This window comes from Genypterus blacodes, unplaced genomic scaffold (genome assembly GCF_046128005.1).
Source record: "Genypterus blacodes isolate CSIRO-AG114 ecotype Tasmania unplaced genomic scaffold, CSIRO-AGI_Gbla_v1 ptg000128l_1, whole genome shotgun sequence".
Classification (NCBI taxonomy): domain Eukaryota; kingdom Metazoa; phylum Chordata; class Actinopteri; order Ophidiiformes; family Ophidiidae; genus Genypterus; species Genypterus blacodes.
In genome coordinates this window covers 1,295,763-1,313,900 of record NW_027466930.1, presented here as the reverse complement: position 1 = coordinate 1,313,900, position 18,138 = coordinate 1,295,763, and the positions used below count along the sequence as shown (strand labels likewise).

At 42.0% G+C, this 18,138-nt stretch overlaps 2 protein-coding genes across 7 annotated transcripts; one reads left to right on the top strand and one right to left on the bottom strand.

The window, feature by feature from the left end:
* The first annotated feature begins 264 nt into the window (after window positions 1-264).
* gpx3 (glutathione peroxidase 3) lies at window positions 265-3,564 on the top strand. The gene is made up of 5 exons (XM_076162826.1): window positions 265-376; window positions 1,485-1,635; window positions 1,724-1,841; window positions 2,243-2,342; window positions 3,026-3,564. Exons 1-5 carry the CDS (start codon window positions 296-298, stop codon window positions 3,245-3,247), a joined length of 672 nt encoding a protein of 223 aa, XP_076018941.1. The 5' UTR covers window positions 265-295; the 3' UTR covers window positions 3,248-3,564.
* Window positions 3,565-3,708: 144 nt separating this feature from the next.
* On the bottom strand, window positions 3,709-17,434 carry tnip1 (TNFAIP3 interacting protein 1). Of its 6 annotated transcripts, none has more exons than XM_076162821.1 (18): window positions 17,312-17,434; window positions 12,544-12,726; window positions 12,076-12,219; window positions 11,835-11,926; window positions 11,498-11,554; window positions 10,600-10,809; window positions 10,012-10,106; window positions 9,429-9,600; window positions 9,203-9,295; window positions 9,027-9,092; window positions 7,723-7,854; window positions 7,482-7,610; window positions 7,257-7,391; window positions 7,022-7,147; window positions 6,605-6,688; window positions 5,918-6,136; window positions 5,578-5,662; window positions 3,709-5,400 (listed from the first exon to the last, which is right to left on the bottom strand). In XM_076162821.1, the coding sequence occupies exons 2-18, from the start codon at window positions 12,689-12,691 to the stop codon at window positions 5,336-5,338; spliced, it is 2,052 nt and encodes a 683-aa protein (XP_076018936.1). In that variant the 5' UTR covers window positions 12,692-12,726; window positions 17,312-17,434; the 3' UTR covers window positions 3,709-5,335. The 6 variants fall into 6 exon arrangements, with proteins under 6 accessions (XP_076018936.1, XP_076018937.1, XP_076018935.1 ...); XM_076162822.1 differs by lacking the exon at window positions 17,312-17,434 and adding an exon at window positions 17,167-17,296; XM_076162820.1 differs by lacking the exon at window positions 17,312-17,434 and adding an exon at window positions 14,165-14,289.
* Between the last annotated feature and the right edge of the window lie 704 nt (window positions 17,435-18,138).

Sequence of the window (18,138 nt, the reverse complement as noted above, 5' to 3'; positions counted from 1 at the left end):
ATCTATCTATCTATCTATCTATCTATCTATCTATCTATCTATCTATCTATCTATCTATCTATCTATCTATCTATCTATCTATCTGTCTGTCTATCTATCTATCTATCTTTGTAAATCCCTCTAAATTCATTCATTTCAACCATCTATTCATTCATTCGATCATCCATTCGGGTCAACCATTGTTGTGTGTTTACTCCGCCAGCAGGGGGCGTCGTGTTTGCAGCCCGCTGGTGGGACTCGCTTGGTTACTTATGCGGAGGGCTCGCAGCTCTCCCCTGCACACTGAGCGCTCACCATGCTGAGGATGTCGTCCGCTTTACCGCTGCTCCTGCTCGGGCTGCTGAGACCCAGCGCCGCCGGACACCTGACCACGCAGGTACACACACAACATGTACCAACACACACATCTAAGTCTAAACTGGGAATCAGATGATATCACCCTGTGCTATATTATGTTTACGGTGTTTAAGATGTTTTTAATCGTGTTTTGATGATTAAGAAGTAGGTAAATGCAGCGGTCATGTCTGTTTGGAATTTAATATCGCTCTTATATCTTGAAAGTTAATTACAGAGAGAAGGAAAGAAAACAATTTAAGTCATCAACTCAGCCTGTTAAGTACAGTTAGAAAGATTTCCACCAATCAATAGATCGTTATCAGCACTTATTGGCACGTTAACCTTTCCCTGCTGGTTTTCAACGTTTTGCATGTCAACACATCGACCAGCTGTAAAATGGGCAGCAGGTGAATTAGTCTGCGGCGCTTGAACCACATTAGCGTTAGTATCTGATAAAGCTGCTTGAATAGAATTTATTGGGTTGCAATCCCACCTTTTTATATTATTATTTTTGTTGTTGTTGTATTTTGCTCCTTTTCTTCAATGGTTGAAATGTATGTACAAACCGACAATCAAGACGGATTCAGCCCGTTTGTGTTCTCTGTCCAACAATAGCAAGGAAAAAAGCAAATGCACTCAGGTCAGCTCTCATTGTGAGGCTGAACTAAACTGAGTGCTTGTCTTTCAGCTTAATCCTCTCCTGCTCTGTTGGCGTTAGGGGCGTGTTTGGTTTATAGCAGTTTTGAGTACATAGCAAGATAGGTATGATGGTGAATAAGGAGATTTGTTTCATTTGTTGAATCAGCTGCCTTGCATTCAGACATCATACGTGTCATCGTCTGATCTAGATCGTCTGAAAATGTTACGGTTCTGATCATGGTGGCATGTTTCAGAATAAAACTAATCCTTTATCCAGTCTGAATCTCACCAAGATTGTGATAGCAAACATAAAACACAAAACACGGGGAGAGTAATTCCCCATTTCATGTCAGCGGGGCCTTTTTTTGGCAACCACACTGATATTGTGAAATGAAATGCAGAGGTGAAGTAAACACCGCTATCACAAATGGAAAAAAAGAAGCTACATATTATACAGCAGACCTAATGGATCACTGTGTTGTGTTGACCTGTAATGTTTCTACCCGCAGCTCTGTGACTCATCCACAGTAGGCACCATTTACGACTACCAGGCAAATGCTATAAACGGGAGTCGCACTGTGCTCTTCAGTGACTACAAGGGCAAAACCGTCCTTTTTGTGAATGTGGCGACATACTGAGGGTACACCTTCCAGTATGTGGGTAAGACAAAGCTCCAGTATCATATTTAAACACACACACACGTATCTCCCAGCTGCAGCAGAAGAGCCTCTACCTTTTCTTTTACCAGAGTTGAATGCACTGCACGAGGAGATGAATTCGCTTGGATTCACCATCCTTGGATTTCCCTGTAATCAGTTTGGAAAACAAGAACCAGGGCAGAACAGTGAAATTCTGCCAGCTGTAAAGTAAGAAACATCAAATGAATCATTCATTATGGAAATACGACGGATAGGGGATTTGTATTTATTTAAATTTCAGTCCCAAGGTTCCCTGACAAGGTGGTATAGAATGTGCTGGAACATTATATCCTGCAGGTCGAGATGTCCAGAGGAATTTGCAATATCGGCAAATCCTCTGTCAATCAGCAAAGCTTCATTTAATCTGGCTAAAAACATCTTTGGCAATCAGATCAGTTTCTCGCCACAAGCTTATACTCGAACATATGCATAGTTTCTATCTCAGTTTCCATCTGTCATAAGGCCAAGCGGCAGCTAAGCCTCAGCTCATGAAGTGTTGGTTGCAAAGTGCTTTAGATGCCTTTTAGAGAGTGTGTGTACTGATAAGATGCCCTCTCCCCGAATTCCAGGTATGTTAGACCAGGCAACGGATTCGTTCCAAACTTCCAGCTGTTTGAAAAAGGTGACGTAAATGGAATAAATGAGCAGCCGGTGTACACTTTTCTAAAGGTAAGGGCAGCGTGCAACAAGTGTGTGATTAAAGAACACAGTTTATATAGAAATAGAGGTTGAAGCTACAAAGGGCAGTAATAATCTGATTCTTCATTACACTTAAATACAAACTATTCATTTAGCAGGGACATCTATTCACAAACACAGCTGATGAAACCAAAGAATTGTGTGTTTCACAACAGCACATCATGTAAAACAAAGGCCTGTTTTGTTTGACATTATTCCTGATGAAACAGATAGGAGTTTCCCATCACATGATTTGAATATTGGTGACATGGTGAGCCATTTGTTTGCATTTAGATGACAGACTGAACCTCTAACCTTCACAGAAAGAACAGTAGATGTTGTTTGTACGTACACACAGACACAGACACACACACAGTCCGGTTAGGTTGGTTACTGAGAACACAAATCCCCAGTATGTAAGAGCCTGCAGACCCTTTAATGAAGTCTGTGTCGGTGAGTCATCATGCCTGACACAACTAAATGGAATGTAAATATGAATTAGTTAAACCTGTATTTTGCACAGTAATGGAAAACACTTATATTTAGATGTTCAAAAGTCATTTTATTGAGATGTAACAATCAAAGTCAGTCTTACCCATAAAGAGCTTGGTAGGCCTTGGTAGTCGATGAACGATTCCTCTGCCATTACAGTCTTTTTACTTTCTTCCATGCAGAAATCCTGCCCAGCGGTTGATGATAATTTCGGGAACCCCACCGACAGGTTGTTCTGGGAGCCTCTAAAGATCTCCGACATCAAGTGGAATTTTGAGAAGTTTCTTGTGGGTCCGGATGGGAAGCCGGTGATGAGGTGGCACCCCAGCATCAGCGTTTACAGCGTCGGAGCAGATATCCAGAAATACTTACGTCAACTGTACACCCAGCAGCGTCTAAGCTAGAGTCCCATTCATTATACAGTATTATATGCATCATATTCTCCTTATATATGATATAGACCATAGAATGTGATTTAGCAGTTGGAGAAAGGTATGGAACAGTTTTTGATACGTGGAGAAGGCATGTTTAAATGAAGGGGAGGCTTGAAAACAGGATCTCTGTGGTGCCTCTCCTGAGTCAGGGGGTTTCAGCTCAGCTCTTCAGTGCATTCAGGCTGCTCTGGAATCCTTCAGCATCATGTCATCTCCTCAACACAAGACCTGTTATCATTCCTTTCAAGATGTTAATTACTTTCAATAAATCATGGAGCACACACTGACCTGCAACGTGTTCCTTTGCCAGAAACGGTGGTGATGATAATAATAATGATGAGTGTTATGCAAGTGTGACCTTAGAAAAGCACGTGCACATTTGTCACTACCCCCAAAAAAAAGCATGGAAAAAGAAGTGTGAGATGCTAATAGACATTTAGAATAGATTTATTAAGCCAGTCAAATACAAAAAGTCTCACATGTGCTTTTGCCTACAGCAAAAAAAGGGCTACAAACCAAGAAAACACAACTGCCAGTAATTACAGCGTACCTTTCAAAGTGCAAGTTCTGCGGTTTCATTTCATCTCTCACCAATCATGATTTTTGTTCCCAGTAACTTAACTTGTTTATTCGAATGGAACCTTTTCTTCCAGATGTGTCTGCACATTTGAAGCCCTTCACCTGTCTACCTGAAATACTCTCCACTAAAGGGTTAAACCCAGCGGGTAATCGGTGGAACAGTGGCTTGATTTAAGATGCACGTTGGATCTGCTTGTCAATATTATCTCAGGGGAGGAACTCACGTCTCTTATCAGGGCTCGGGTGTTACAGCAGTTCACAGGTCAGTCGGTAAGGCATGTGTTGCTGGTTGAGTTGGACAATAAGCAAAGTCAAACATCCTGGCCGAGGTTTTTTCTCTGAGGAGTGGCAGTACTGCTGCAACACTAGGAAGGAATTCTTCCTCTTCTGCTTAGCACTTTAATGTGTCTCAGTTGTAATAGTATCACTACAACTATTATCGTTCAGTTAACAGGTATTAAAGATGAAGAGGAATGTTGTGGCGGTGCAGCCTTACAGCGCTGAAAAGCTTTCCATGTGTCGCGGGGGTTAAACTGTGGGCAATAGTACAGGATTCCATAAGATGAGTGTGAGGATTGTGATGAGCGGTCAAATCATCAAATCAAGTGTGGTCAAGTAAAAAAAGTGTTGTGTTTAATGAGATTAGGTCCATCGTCATGGAAAAAAGGTTGTGTTCATGTACTGTGCATTGTGTATTGTGTCTGATACAAACATACAATGTCAATAGCTACAATAATATTGGGATTACACTAACAACATAGAAAGAACAGCATTACTAAAGACAATGATTTACACTTAGTCAATGCAACTATCAAAACAGCAGATTATAAATAAATAATCAATAATCACAATCATGTTTTTAGGTATGATACCATCAAAAAATTCATTTCCCCAAATTTTTAGTATTTCAACAACCACTTTGGAACAGTTACACATAATGGGACAGTTCTAGAACATCGATGGTACTAAAGAAAGTAACATTCACGTTGTAATCTCTATGCTTCAATGTACCTATATCATCATTCACTGTTGGAATGAGTGGAATCTTACTCGTGTTGGGGGGGGAATGGCGTCCTTTAACCCTTACAAGTAACAAACTGTCCAGTTGTTACGTGTGTGAGAGAGAGAGAGACAATCACATAGGTATATTGACTGGGAAGGAAAAATTTTTAAAAGAAGATGTCGATTATTCCAACCTATTTAACAAATGACTTCGGTTCCTGCATAGAATCATATGAAGCAGATTTGAGTCTCAAAAAGAATAGATTTAAAAGAATCTAAAATGATATTTCATGTATATATATTCATAATAGCGAAGTGTTTCACAAATAGGCTTATAAAACGCAAGTATAAACAACATTACAATAGGATATCTACAGTTCAGTAGGAAAATTATAGATCAAATCACACCTTGTCAACTCAAAAACAAACTGATTCATGCTACTACCCAAATTCCAGCCAGAGGAAACGGCGATGCTTTTAGTGCTTTCCAGGGTCAATGTTCTGTCGCTCCCTTTTTCCAAATCCTGCTGCTGTGGACTGATCTGCACGTACACAAAAGCACATTTAAATGACATAACAGTGGAGCCATTCTGTGGTGGTAAAGTCACAATTTGTCAAAATATTCACAATCCTGGTTCAGTGATGCTTAAAAGCCACAGAAATGCAATGTGTGGAGCTAATTGTACAGATAAGAGATCCTCTGTGGGATGGTACCGTACCTGCATTCTCTGGCGGTGGTCTTGAACTCTCCCCCACTGCCCTGGCCCCTCTGGGTTGTGGGAACGATGACTGCCAAGGGAAACCCTGACCACAGAGAAGGAAGCGGCTTAGTTAAAAACTCAAGAGCGTCTCCATCACAGCCAGCAGCATTCAGTCCTAACAGTTGATGAAGAATATAAAGATCTTCAAAGTGGCTGGTCAGGAAAGGGCTAAATACCTAAAGGCCTAATAACAGCTTTCTGTTTCTCCCATATAGAGGTATAAAATAAAGAGCCATTTTTCTCAGTGAACCAGAGTCACTCCAGAGACGGAGACAGCGGGGCCTTAAAGGACCCTTACCGGGGTGACAGGCTGGAAGTCTCGTACAGGGGGTGGTGCTGCTGTCGCGGCTCCAGATGTGGCGCCTGCCGCATTGGGCATCCGGGGAGGGAAGTGTACGGGCCAGCCCTCAGGGCCCTGCGGTCCCACCTGCACAAAGGGACCACAGTAGGGAGGGCTCAGCGTGCCGTTCACTGAGCCTGACGTGGGGTCTGAGGTACGTCTTTTCTGCTGCTGCCCCTATGAGGGATCACAAGTACACACGTGATCCCCGATCAGTGCACTGCTGCTACTCTGGGGGGAAGTCAGGGCACCGGCTATGTCTGAACTTCACCCCTACTGCCACTACCTCCCACAGAGGAAAGACAATGTTCCACCTGCTCATTCCGAGAAGCACTGACTAAGCTATCTGGAGTGAGGCTCTTTCCCTGTACTACCGATCGTCCCATTTACAATATTACAGTCAGAACGTATGTGACTGCATTCTGTCACAAGGGGGCGCTGGTCTGCAGCATTTAACCAAGTTCACCTGCTTTTGATGCATTCCAAATGCCTGAAAGCACAACTATCAATGAACCCTTGAAGGCCAGAATGATCAAACTCTGAGCTGACAGCAGAACGTTCCTGTTTGTTCCTGTTTGCCTTCCGGTGGCACTGAGCTCATACTTGCATGCAGGCACCAGGATCATCTGGGGCTGCGTCCAGTACCTGTTTGTGATGCTGCATCTGTAGTCTCTCCAGCTTACATCTCTCTGTACGTTCTCGCTGACACTCGTTCTGTGCCTGATGGAGCTGAAACACACACAAGCGCATTTAGACAACACATCACACATGAGACTGCTCCTAAGTAACACATGTTCTTTAAAGAATCCTCCATCTGTTCTTCCTTAATATCTGAGTTGGTGCCACAAAATAGTCTAGATCAATTTACATTTACATTGCAATCACTCAATTGAACAGTTTATACAATACAATTACACAGCTGACAATAAAGTTAAGAAAGATAGTTTGTGGTTCTGTTAGACTGTTAACTGTTTAGTCTTGTGACGTGTGTGTGTATCTTTATGAATGAATATGGAGATTGGAGTGTAGCATATATAAGAACAACATGAATACACATCGTACCTGATTCGTCAAATTAGTAATCTGACCCTGCAGTCTCTCAACTTGCCGCCTCAAGTCCTCCTTCTCCTCATTCATTCGCTCCCTGTCGCTCCGCTCTTTTCTGAAGTCCTCCTCAAAGATTTTCACCTGAAGGGCAAAAACACATTGAGAACAAATGAATGTATAAATGTGCCACTGCAACCTATGTGTATGTCTGTGTGTGTGTGTGTGTGTGTTTCCCTTGTGTGTGCCGTACCTGTTCCTTTAGTACTGCTATTTGAGTGAGCAGCTCCTGCTTCTTTAGATTGCTGGCTGGATCCCCAAAGTTACCCTGACCAGGTGGTTGCTGAGAGGATGAAGGTGTGTGCAGGTTTAGGGCTTCCTCTAAAGCCTGGAGATGAGACACAAACACTGTTACATCCATTTCTGTCAATTTCTTCCTCTTTGTGGGAGAAGAGGAGACACAGATGATAACCCTCACCCTGTTGAGACGTTGGATTTCCTTCTCTTGGTATTCTCTCTGTTTGCTGAGGGGCAGCAGCTGATCCTGCAGGTAGCGAACCTTCTGCTTCAGCTCAGTGGTCTCAGTGTTCAAACACTCCTTCTCCCCCTGAAGCCAACGCATCCCAAATATTCAATAAACTTTCTTGGAGTATACTTTAAACTTTTGTGTAGTTTAAGTGGTGGTTTGTTGACATGTGATGTAGATCCAGTTGTCTCACCTGCACATTTTCAATCTTGGACTTGGCCAGCAGCAGCTTCTTGTCATAGTCCCGCTGCCTCTGCTCTCTCTCTGCCTCCAGCTCAACCACCGTCTTCTGGGACTCTGCTAGTCTTTGTCTGAGATCTGTGATCTGCAGGAAAATAACAATCCTTTAGCTGATCAATAGGAAGGCATTTCCCCCAATCACAGTTGTTGAACAAGTGCTGTGTTATGCTGATGCATTGTGCCTTAGAGCCTTAGAAAAGTGTTATCAATAATAAACTAAGGCACAGCAACATTTGCAAGCACACAGGTTTGTGTAAAATATGAAAGAACCCGATGACGCAAATGGATCTATCTGGTGTTCTGTGGTTTAAACCTGACGCTGCATGGTGTCCCCGTCTTAACAGTGTGAATCTGGAGCTGCACACGGTTGTGGGTTATCACACCTATAGGTGTGAGTTTGACTGCGAGAGTGTGCTTGTGTGTGTGTGTCCTTGCTGCCCTCTAACTGCACCGCAGCAGGATGTTGGCGGGTACCAGAGAGGAGGGGAATTCTTACAGAAGTGTGAGAGGCCTTGTGGTGAGCATGCTCAGATAGCAGCCATTGCAAGATTGCAGCTTTTCCACTGGACACGCACACAGAAATAGCACTCAGCTGCTTCACTGCCAAATGATGCAGAGACTGTAAACAGACTGAGGACGGTGTTCTATAACAGATTTCCATTTTGCAAAGTCTTTGCAAGCTGTCACTTGACTTTGTTGACTGATGCTTTTTTTTTTTTTTTTTACAGAAATTCTTTATGGTATTGAGAAATGTCATTGTTCAGTTTAACCTTGAAAACTGCTTATAAAGAAACTTCAAACTAAATTAGCCATTTATGAGCTAAATGTGGTCTAATGGCAAAACTAACAATAATATCATAACATAATATCTAACAATTAAAATAATGTCTGACGCATTTAACAGCATCTGCAGGGGCTGAAATTATGGAGGTGGAAAATGACTCAGAAACCAAGCACACTGTAAACACACACACACACACGCATCAATCACATGCAGTACCATGTATCATAACTAGTAAATATGATTGATTTGAATCAGAAATGATGGCTTCTGTTGGTATGTTGAAGCACAGTTGATGTGCCGAACAAAACATCTTATTATGAAGTGAAGAATGCAAAGGAAATAACATTTGCTCTCGAAAGCTTATTTCCTTTGAGTTCCATAATGTTCAGGTATGATTAATACAGATCAATATGTCATGAGTACACAGGAATGTCTTCTCCCACTCCTCACAGCAGCTCTAGTCATTACTATACCTTCTGTTCAAACTGTGTCTTCATGGAGTTCCACTGAATGTCCCACTGCTTGTTCACCTCCAGTACCTGAAGTGAAACAAATGACACTAAAGATACCGGAAACAAAATACACAGACTTTCCCCTTCGGCAAAAGAGGATGGGCAGCGGGTGTAATAAAAAAAAAAAAAAGACTCACATCCTTTCTCTGCTTCTCCAAAAGCTTGATCTTCTTTTCATACACCTCAGCGTCACACGGCCTCGTTGGGGTTTTCTCTGAAGACTTTCCACTCTGGGGGTCAAAATATTCCTTATCATCAACCAATCTGATTATGTCACGTTTTAATTTAAAAAGTTACATAACATGTAAACTATTTGAATAATTTCTTGGTTGTTTCTTAGACCCATCATTTAGTTTAGATTACCTTTTGCGGTGTGGTAGCTTCCATTTTAGGTCTGACAGCAGCAGATTCGTCCTTTACCGGCTCCTCTTTGGCCTCTGGAGGTTCAGTATCTGATGGTGCTGCTGCCGACGTTGTTGGCGCCGGCGCTGTCCCTCCTCCCGTGACCAGCTCCTTTAGTTTGTGATTCTCCTGTCTGAAGCGAGAGCAAAAACGATAGCGTTAGTCCCATCCCAGAATTTAGTCCCAGCCTTTAGTCCTTTGGGAAGAACCTAGAAAATCCACAGGGTGACGCCAACAGAAAGCACTGGAATAACAATCAAAGTGAAAGCGTAGTCAACTGTCAACACCCTTAATAAATTACGAGGACTTTCACTATCAGATAAACGAAGACGTGCAACTCAAAGAGCAGCCAAAGTTCAGCAGTTTTACAATTCAAAAACAAAAGGCTGGAGCAACACATCTAGTAGAAGTGAAAGTCGTTTCAATGTGAACACATCTGCAGGGGTGTAATATATCAGCACTGTTGACCCTGCAAACAATAAAGTTCTCCTCTAACAGAAGCAACACAAAGCTGAGCCGTGGCCAAAGAGAAGAAAAACATTACCTTAGATGTTCCAGGTCTCGGTTCCTGACATGATGATCCTCTTCCATTTTCTTTCTAAGCTCATTGTTTTCCTGTCTGAGCTGCTCACATAGAGTCTGTAAAAACACAAAGACACACCGTCACAAACACATCATCTGGGTATAATGATAGAATAACAACAGGTGTGCCATTTTTATTCATTGATAACATCCGTAAAGGGAAATGACTCAACAAACTACGTAACAAGAGAGAAAGTTCAATGTGTGACGTCTGTCCGTCACACGGTCCTCCTATATTCATAAAAACGACATCATGGAATTATTACATCCACAGACGGCGTGACTGTGGAGTTGTTGGGACCAGAATGTGAAGTGTATTTCCCAGTTTAAAGACTTTCTCTCTCCCCTTTAAAATAAAGTACTGCAGCGCATGGAGTAGAGCCTGGACACAGATCCGACCAAATGGGTGTTTACGTTTTAAGAGCTGCAGAAGTAGCATTATTGAATTGGCTAAAATAGCGCCAGCGTAGGTTGAAAAGGGGAATTCTTCCAGTTTTGCACTTAGGACGTTTCCCCCTTTCGTTTTTCTGGGAATGAGGATGTTACGAGCCTGTAAGAGGGAAGTCCTTTGTTCATTCTTCTGGACCTTGGAGGAAAGATGGTGAAACTCCACCGCCATGCGGCCCAGGTGAGCCAGGAGCTGGTTGGGGTTGGACTCCTCGGCAAAGATGCTGAAGGAGCTCTCTAGTCTCTTGAGCTGGCTGGCGAGCTCCGTGTTCTCCTGAGGCAGGGGGGGGATTACTCCTGCGACTGCAGCCGCCTGAAAGTGCACACACACAGATCAGTCAGTCCTCCCTCTCCAGCTGACTCACCCAGCAAACTAATCATAAAAAATTTAAACAAGACTGACAAATAAATATGCAAGGACTCGTCACGTGTTTTCTATAAATAACTGCGGCTAATTTCACTGTGAGGTCTAACCAGTTATTCACGCCGGATTGAGATCGACTCAACACAAGGCTACAAAATGGCATCCACCACACTAAACATGTTATACTAAACATTCTGGTTTAGTATTAAGAAGATCCTGCAGTACTGTGCAATATGTGACAGTATAGACAAGCATGTAAAGGATTCCACACACATGCCTCATGGACTTTGTCATGTCCTAATAAGAACTTCTCAGGGATGTAGTGATGTGTCACTCTAGTCAGTAATAATCCTGGACTTTCCCATTGACTGACTCAGAATGGAGCTACCAGTATTGAGTTTGGTGGTGAGTCACCACATCCATGGATACAGTACTGTATGTTCCTAATATTGAGGAAATGACAATAAAGAGGAAGAATCCCACAAGAGCCGGGTTACAGTCAGAGTGCTGTAAATGGTTTGTTAATAGTAACTTTTTTTTGGAACCACTTTAAACAGTTTGAAGAAACGTGGAAAATGATTAAGAGTGCCGGGGTGCCTGGAAATGTGAATTCAATCTGATCTAAACTGTAACTTACTGTCAGGCCATCTGTTTTCTCCTCCATATTTACCACCTCAAACTCTGATAAGGCCTCCTGTAAAGAGCAACGTGTTCAACAGTGAGTGCTTGTTATCCTTAAGGAATAACAGTAATAACCCTCCATTTAAAGCAAAACTTGACATGTTGTGAACTCTCTGGGTCACCTACATTGTTACACTGGAGGTATTACAGTGAAATATCATAGGAAATGATATTACAGAGTGATTTGTCAAGGGCTGAGTAAAGTAGGCAAAGTCTGCATCACATATATGTCTCTGCTTCAGCCTGCTACTCCACATTATCCAGCAACTGAATAGAAAGTACAGGTTTCTTACGTTGGGCTTGTCAGGCTGGAGCGCCTTCCCTAAACAGCTTGGCTGCTCCTCCTTCTGCTCTGTGCTGGGATGCACACAGGACTTACCGTGACCTAGAATAAACCATGATAGGTGCCATGGTTACTACTGGCTTCAATCAAAAACAAGCGCATGCCATGTTGTTTCAATAATGTACACAATCTGCAATACAAACATTAGCCTGTCAGGTTCAAATCATTGCAGTCAGGTGTGTGAGCGATACCTTGTGTTTCAGCCTGAACGTGCCCTCCTATACACAGACTGGCAGCAAAGCTGGAGGACTTGAGCGCCTCGTTGTCCCTCACGAGTTCCTCCACTCTCTGACGAAGCCTCGACGCCTCCGACTGAGACTCCTCCAGCAGGTCACCTGCAAGATTCACGGAGATCTCGTCTGTGTCCTCGACGTGCAGTCACCAAATAGAAACTGACACTCCAGGTTACGACATTATGTGTTCTGCCACCAACGGCTCTTTGACAAATACCAAGGAACGTCACCGACAAACAAACACCTCAGCACCCTATCAGTGCATATCAGGTTTCACTGCATTCCTTCAGTGTTGCCACAGGATTATTTCACCCATTCATTTACGTCACAGTCCTGTGATGGGAATGCTCAGTTATGTTTGTGTTATCAGTGTATACAGGCGGCTAGACTGCCCATGAGGAAACCATGCTGTCTTCAGAAACATACCTAAACTTTTGAGTCCCTTCATCCTCTCCCTCAGAATGCTGTTCTCCTCCAGTAGCTGTCGATAGCTGCTTCCCCCTGCAGCATCCTCCCTGGCTTTGACCTCACTCCCACCTGGGTCATAGATGCGGTATGGGCCTTTCCCTTCCATCACCGCGGCTCAATTCCTAGGCATAGTCCTTTGAACTGAAAGACAAAAAGGGTCAGAATTAACAAAATATACAAAGTACGAGAAACTGGAAAACCGAGCGAACGGCAATATTTGCTGCTTCTGGGGTCACTTTGTGAAACGCCAGTAAGGTTAACATGTGGTCGACTGTGTCTTTCTCCAAGGATATCATCAATCAACAACTTTTACTAATGCTGACTTCAGTCCCGAGCGAATGTTACCTCCCTCCAATTGTTGAATAATTCAGTCATTTAACGGTTGAGGTTTAATGTTACTGCTCCCACTTTTTGGGTTGTAGAGGACTTGCTTGTTCTTGGTTAAGGTCTGTCACTGCCTGCCTCACAACCTAATGGTCCATTTATATCAGGGGAAAAGTCATTTCATGTTCACGTGTCACAATCAGAGCCACAAAATGCATCAGCCAGCACTTACAAATGATGTATCAGCTGTGTTTGATCTGTCATTCATTCACATTGAAGTTAATTAATAAGTCATTAATGGTTTCTTACGTTACCAGTCAGTTATACAGGGAGTATTATCCAGAAGAAGACACTGCTTTGACAGGAAACTGATCACTTTCGACTAAAACAGTTTGGAAACTTAGTTGAGGAAGCAATCTAAAAGTTCACCCTAACTTTGTAAGGTTTGTGACAGAAGCTCTAAAACAAGTCAACATCACATGTGGACACAGAGATCGAGCCACTGATTATACAACAGGAGTCAACACGTACCTCAGAGACTACACCTGCATAGTATAACAAGAATTAACACAAGATTCTAACTGTGGAATAGCAGAAATGTCCTCTTACTACAACTTAAGCTGCACTACAATCACATCCACTGTGTTTCTTAGCCTTCTAATGACAGTGGTAACACGTATGAATGAAGCGGCTCCTCTGTCTCCTCTAACATGATGCACTGAAACAGGCCTTACCCCTCCTCTTCGTTTATTATTTATAACGGGATGCGCGTCAAGTATCGGTAAAGTCCGTTAAGAAGACCGAGGAGACTGTCAGCTCGACCACAGGAGCAGCAACAGCACCAGCATCCCGTCCACACTCACACTTTCGCAACATCTGCTCAAATGTGCTAATGTCTGTAGGCTACGTTCATATCCGAGGAACAATGGGGCAAAAGCAGAGTGAAAACGACACAAACGTGAGGTGAATTCTGCCCATAAAGCGTCGCCCGAGTAAACGAATGTGACACACGGCGTGAGCGAGCTAATGATATGTTCATTGGCTGAAAGAGGCTAATATTAGTTTTCGCTGTTGTCATGCAAATTGCTAGCAACATCATCGTTAGCTCACGGCTAGCTAACGTTAGCTGACAAGAGTGGGACGCGGAGCCGCCGTACGCGCGATACCGACAGTTGTTTCGACGCAGCGAGGCGACGAGAAAGCGGAGTGAGATGGTGGAAAGGTAAGAACAAAGCGGGGCGTTATGGCCGGCTACCTTTCAGCTCGCAGTGTCCTCTCGTCTCTGCCCAGACATCTATTGCGGAAGTGGTCTGCTGCTCTGTGCTGTAACCTGGGAAATTCCACCTCGCTCAAGACGTTTCATGTAAACAGCGATGACTGACAACGCCCGCGGCCAATCAGAGAAGAGCGTTCGACCGGGTCCCGCCCTCCTCAGGTACTGCCCGTAATGTAAACATGGAGCGAGCTGTTTGGCGTGTTCACACAGCTGCTGCCTTCACGGCCCTGCAGCCCGAAGTCACGTTTACTACTTTTCTGTTCCTGACATCACTGTACAACATTCATGCTGTATTAGAAAATAAATATATTAATAAATATTTTTTTTGCTTAAAGAGTGATTTCCTTCAAACATTCAGCGGATTTACTTGACCTGACCTGTTTCCTGTACAAATCAACATTTTTCAAGGAATGTCAAATAAATCAGATGTAACATTAAACAAGTACACAAAACCTTCACATCATCCTGAGAAAAAAGACGATTGTTTTGACAGTTCTATGAGAATAAAATGTTTCTTTAAATCTCAGAAAAAAGGGAAAATATTGATTCCACAAAACAAGAAAGAATTCTTGAAAATCGTCTTGATTATAAAAGATCAATATCCAAATCTGTCAAAATTTAAAAAAACCATCCGTATTTGAACAAATTTAGCAGTCTCCTTCACATTTGCCCTATAAACAACAAACAAGGACTCGAAAACGGTCTCTAAAGTGGGTGTATGCTATTTTGGTGCTTTTTACATTTTTATATTTTATCTCTATAAAAGGTGTTCCATCATGGGCCCTCAAATATGTATGTATTAATGTTTATAAATAATACCATATAACATTCAGAATCTGCATAATTTGGGTAAATACATTTGATCTACTTTATTTTATTGCTTAAAACAAACAAACAAAACAAAATCCTTTCCCATGAGCAAATTTGTCATGAAATGTAAGAAGAATAGAATAACATATTTCCTCTGAACTTTACGGCCGTACTTGGTATTGGACGGAGGATAGATAACAGATTTACCGGTAACTTGTCATATGAGAACACGTGCATATCATCTGTCATTTTTTTCCAAAAGCTTAAAAGTCATGTTCCATACTCTTGAGGTCAGTTACCCTGAACTTGAACAATTCTCTGAAATTAGTCGACTGTTTTAGCTGAGTGGAATGATCAACAAATGCCTCCAACTGCTTGACCATCGAATTCAACAGTACCAGTGAAGACCAGATCAGGCCGCGTAATTTATACTTCATACTGGAAACTCCAATATTAAAGAATACCAAAAATATAGCCACATTATAGATACTGAGGTACGCACTTTAGTTACTTAATTATAAATCAAAGTGTCAAAGTTCACACACTCCTAGAGTATGTTCAAATAAAAGCTCAGCATACATAATACATAATAAATGTAAAAATAATAATAATAATAATAAAATGATTAGGATTTGAATTAGAATTGCAGTACATGACTGGCCAACTATGAAACTCTTTGGAACAATAGTGACATCTTGTGGGAATTAACAAACTAGTAATCTAGTCGTATTTCTCCCATAGAGGCCTTGCAAAGACTACTGAAATATTTAATACTTCTAATTGATTTCACAAATGTTCCACACCTAACTGGTCATTTCAAACCAGATGAGTTTATTCCCACTGTTTCCTACATGTTTCTGTAGACTGACTCGGTCTTCTTGGGAAGTCACAGTCATACCACGATTAAATCAGAAACACAGTTTTGCAAATACCTCCAGAAAGATCTACAATAAAGCTGAACAAATATAATTACAGCTTTATTGTTTGTTTATATTGGTGGAATGGAAGCTGATGAGGTGAACAGCGAAGAGAAAACAATTTTCTCTGATGAAAACCAAATGAGAGAGAGAGGGGTAGACACTGTGTTGAGTGAGTAACAGCATACTTCATTTGTAATGTATCTCTAAAGTACCCTTACGTGACATTCAGCTCTAAGTGTGTTTTAACCACAATGCTTAGATATAGAAAGTCATCAGTTTTTATCTGTATTTTATTACTAAACTAATCCTCTTTATCTCAATCTGAAAGCTTGGGTGGCACATAATATTTAGATTTTTGCTGATGTTGGTGATAAGCCAGTTGGTGAACCTGAGCCTATATTACACAGCGCAGTAAACAAAAGTCTCAGAGTCTCAGAGTAAATGTCGCCCAATCATTTAGTGCTGCTGAGTAACACGTTCTGCCCTCTGTTCTCTCTCTCACCTCCTCCACTTTCTCAGATCATAGTGAGGTATTTTTCAAGGACTCCTAGTTGTAAAGACAAGAGGGAGAAGGAGAAGGGGGCGGGGGGGGAGCGGATGATCTCGAGTGTGAGAATCGCGTTGGACTGAAGCCCCGCCGTGTTACAAGCGCTCGGGCCTGCTGGGAGACAAGGACGGTCCAATCTGCTATCTCCTAGCAGCACAACCGAGCAGCTGATAGTCATTAAGTCTGTGCTGCCTCATACAGAGTGTCCTTTTGTTAGCAGTGGACCCCAGTTGTCCTCTCAAGGCCTTAAATCAGTCACCCTTCCCACCCTGTTTCTGTAATGAAGTTACAATCTAAAGCCCATATGCAACAGCACCAGAACCAGATATGATGTTTGTCTGACAGCCGTGTTTCTCATTATAGAAGCTATTTTAAACAACATTTTAAGACCAAGAAACCATCTCTTTAAGGTTTACAATTCAATCTTTATAGCATTATACTAAATATAGAAAATGTAGCAGAATGGTTTTAGAAACTAAAAAGGGAAAATGTAAACAATTATCCTAAAAAACAATGAGGACAAGTTAAAAGGAAATGTTGTGTTCACCCATAAGTTACACATCTTACAGCATTTGGTTAAGCTTAAGTGTTAAAGTACTATTAGACAGGAAATAGAGCTCATCTTCACTTTATACACATATAAAACATTCAAACAGGCAACTCCTCTAAATGTAATGTAGAAACTTTCTTCTTTTGTTACTCACGTTTCCTTTTTTGGTTTTGTCTCTACCATCCAGCAAACAACATGAAAATCATCAGAAACCACAACGGCGCCACAAATAACCGTAATAAATATAAAACGCTCTATTCTAACAACTCATATCTTCAAACAAATAAACAACAACTCACCCACACATTCTGCTTGTATCGGAGAGGCACTTTTTAAGGAAACTGGTGAATAGGGGGGAAGCAATTTCACTGTGAGACGTGGGGAATTCCCATTACCCAGCGAAATGGCCTGATGCTCTATGCTCAGAACAGAACCTGGTGTGTGTCCAACTGTGTGACCTGCCTCTCACTGACAACCAAGAAGAAAACATTCAGTGCATTTAATCAGTCTTATGTACCAGGCTTTAGACATTAAAGCATCCACAAGTGGAAGAAACAGGCCACAACACAACAACACCCAGCATTTAACTCAGGCAGAGGAGAATCAAACACACAGTGACCTCTTCTCTGTCCTTATTTCTACACACAGAACAGCACAGTATAGTATTTATGTCTTTATACTCATGACCAGACAGACCATCATAATGATGGAGACAGCAGCAAAGCCCCATCATTTCTCAGAGGGTATAACAGCTTTGAAATATGTAAATTGCAATGTTTTACACACACACACACACACACTGTGCGAGGAGCAGCAACGGTAAAAACTCCCCCACCTATCAAAAAGGGAATTCAAACAGCACGGCTTATTTTGTCACTGCACTGCATTATAACAATGTGCAATTGAATGTAATCTCTTAATCTCTTAGAATAATAAAACATCAAATAGAGCAATTTCAGGTTGTGTGCACCATTAAAAAGCAGAGTGTAAGTGCTGCAGACTGACTGACTGAGCTGGATTTTGGCTTACTGCAGGGGATTTCCTCGCCACATGCGTCTTTTTTCTTCTTTCCTCTTTTAACTCAAAGATGGCTTGACAACAGCTGTGCTCACGCATATGCAGTGAA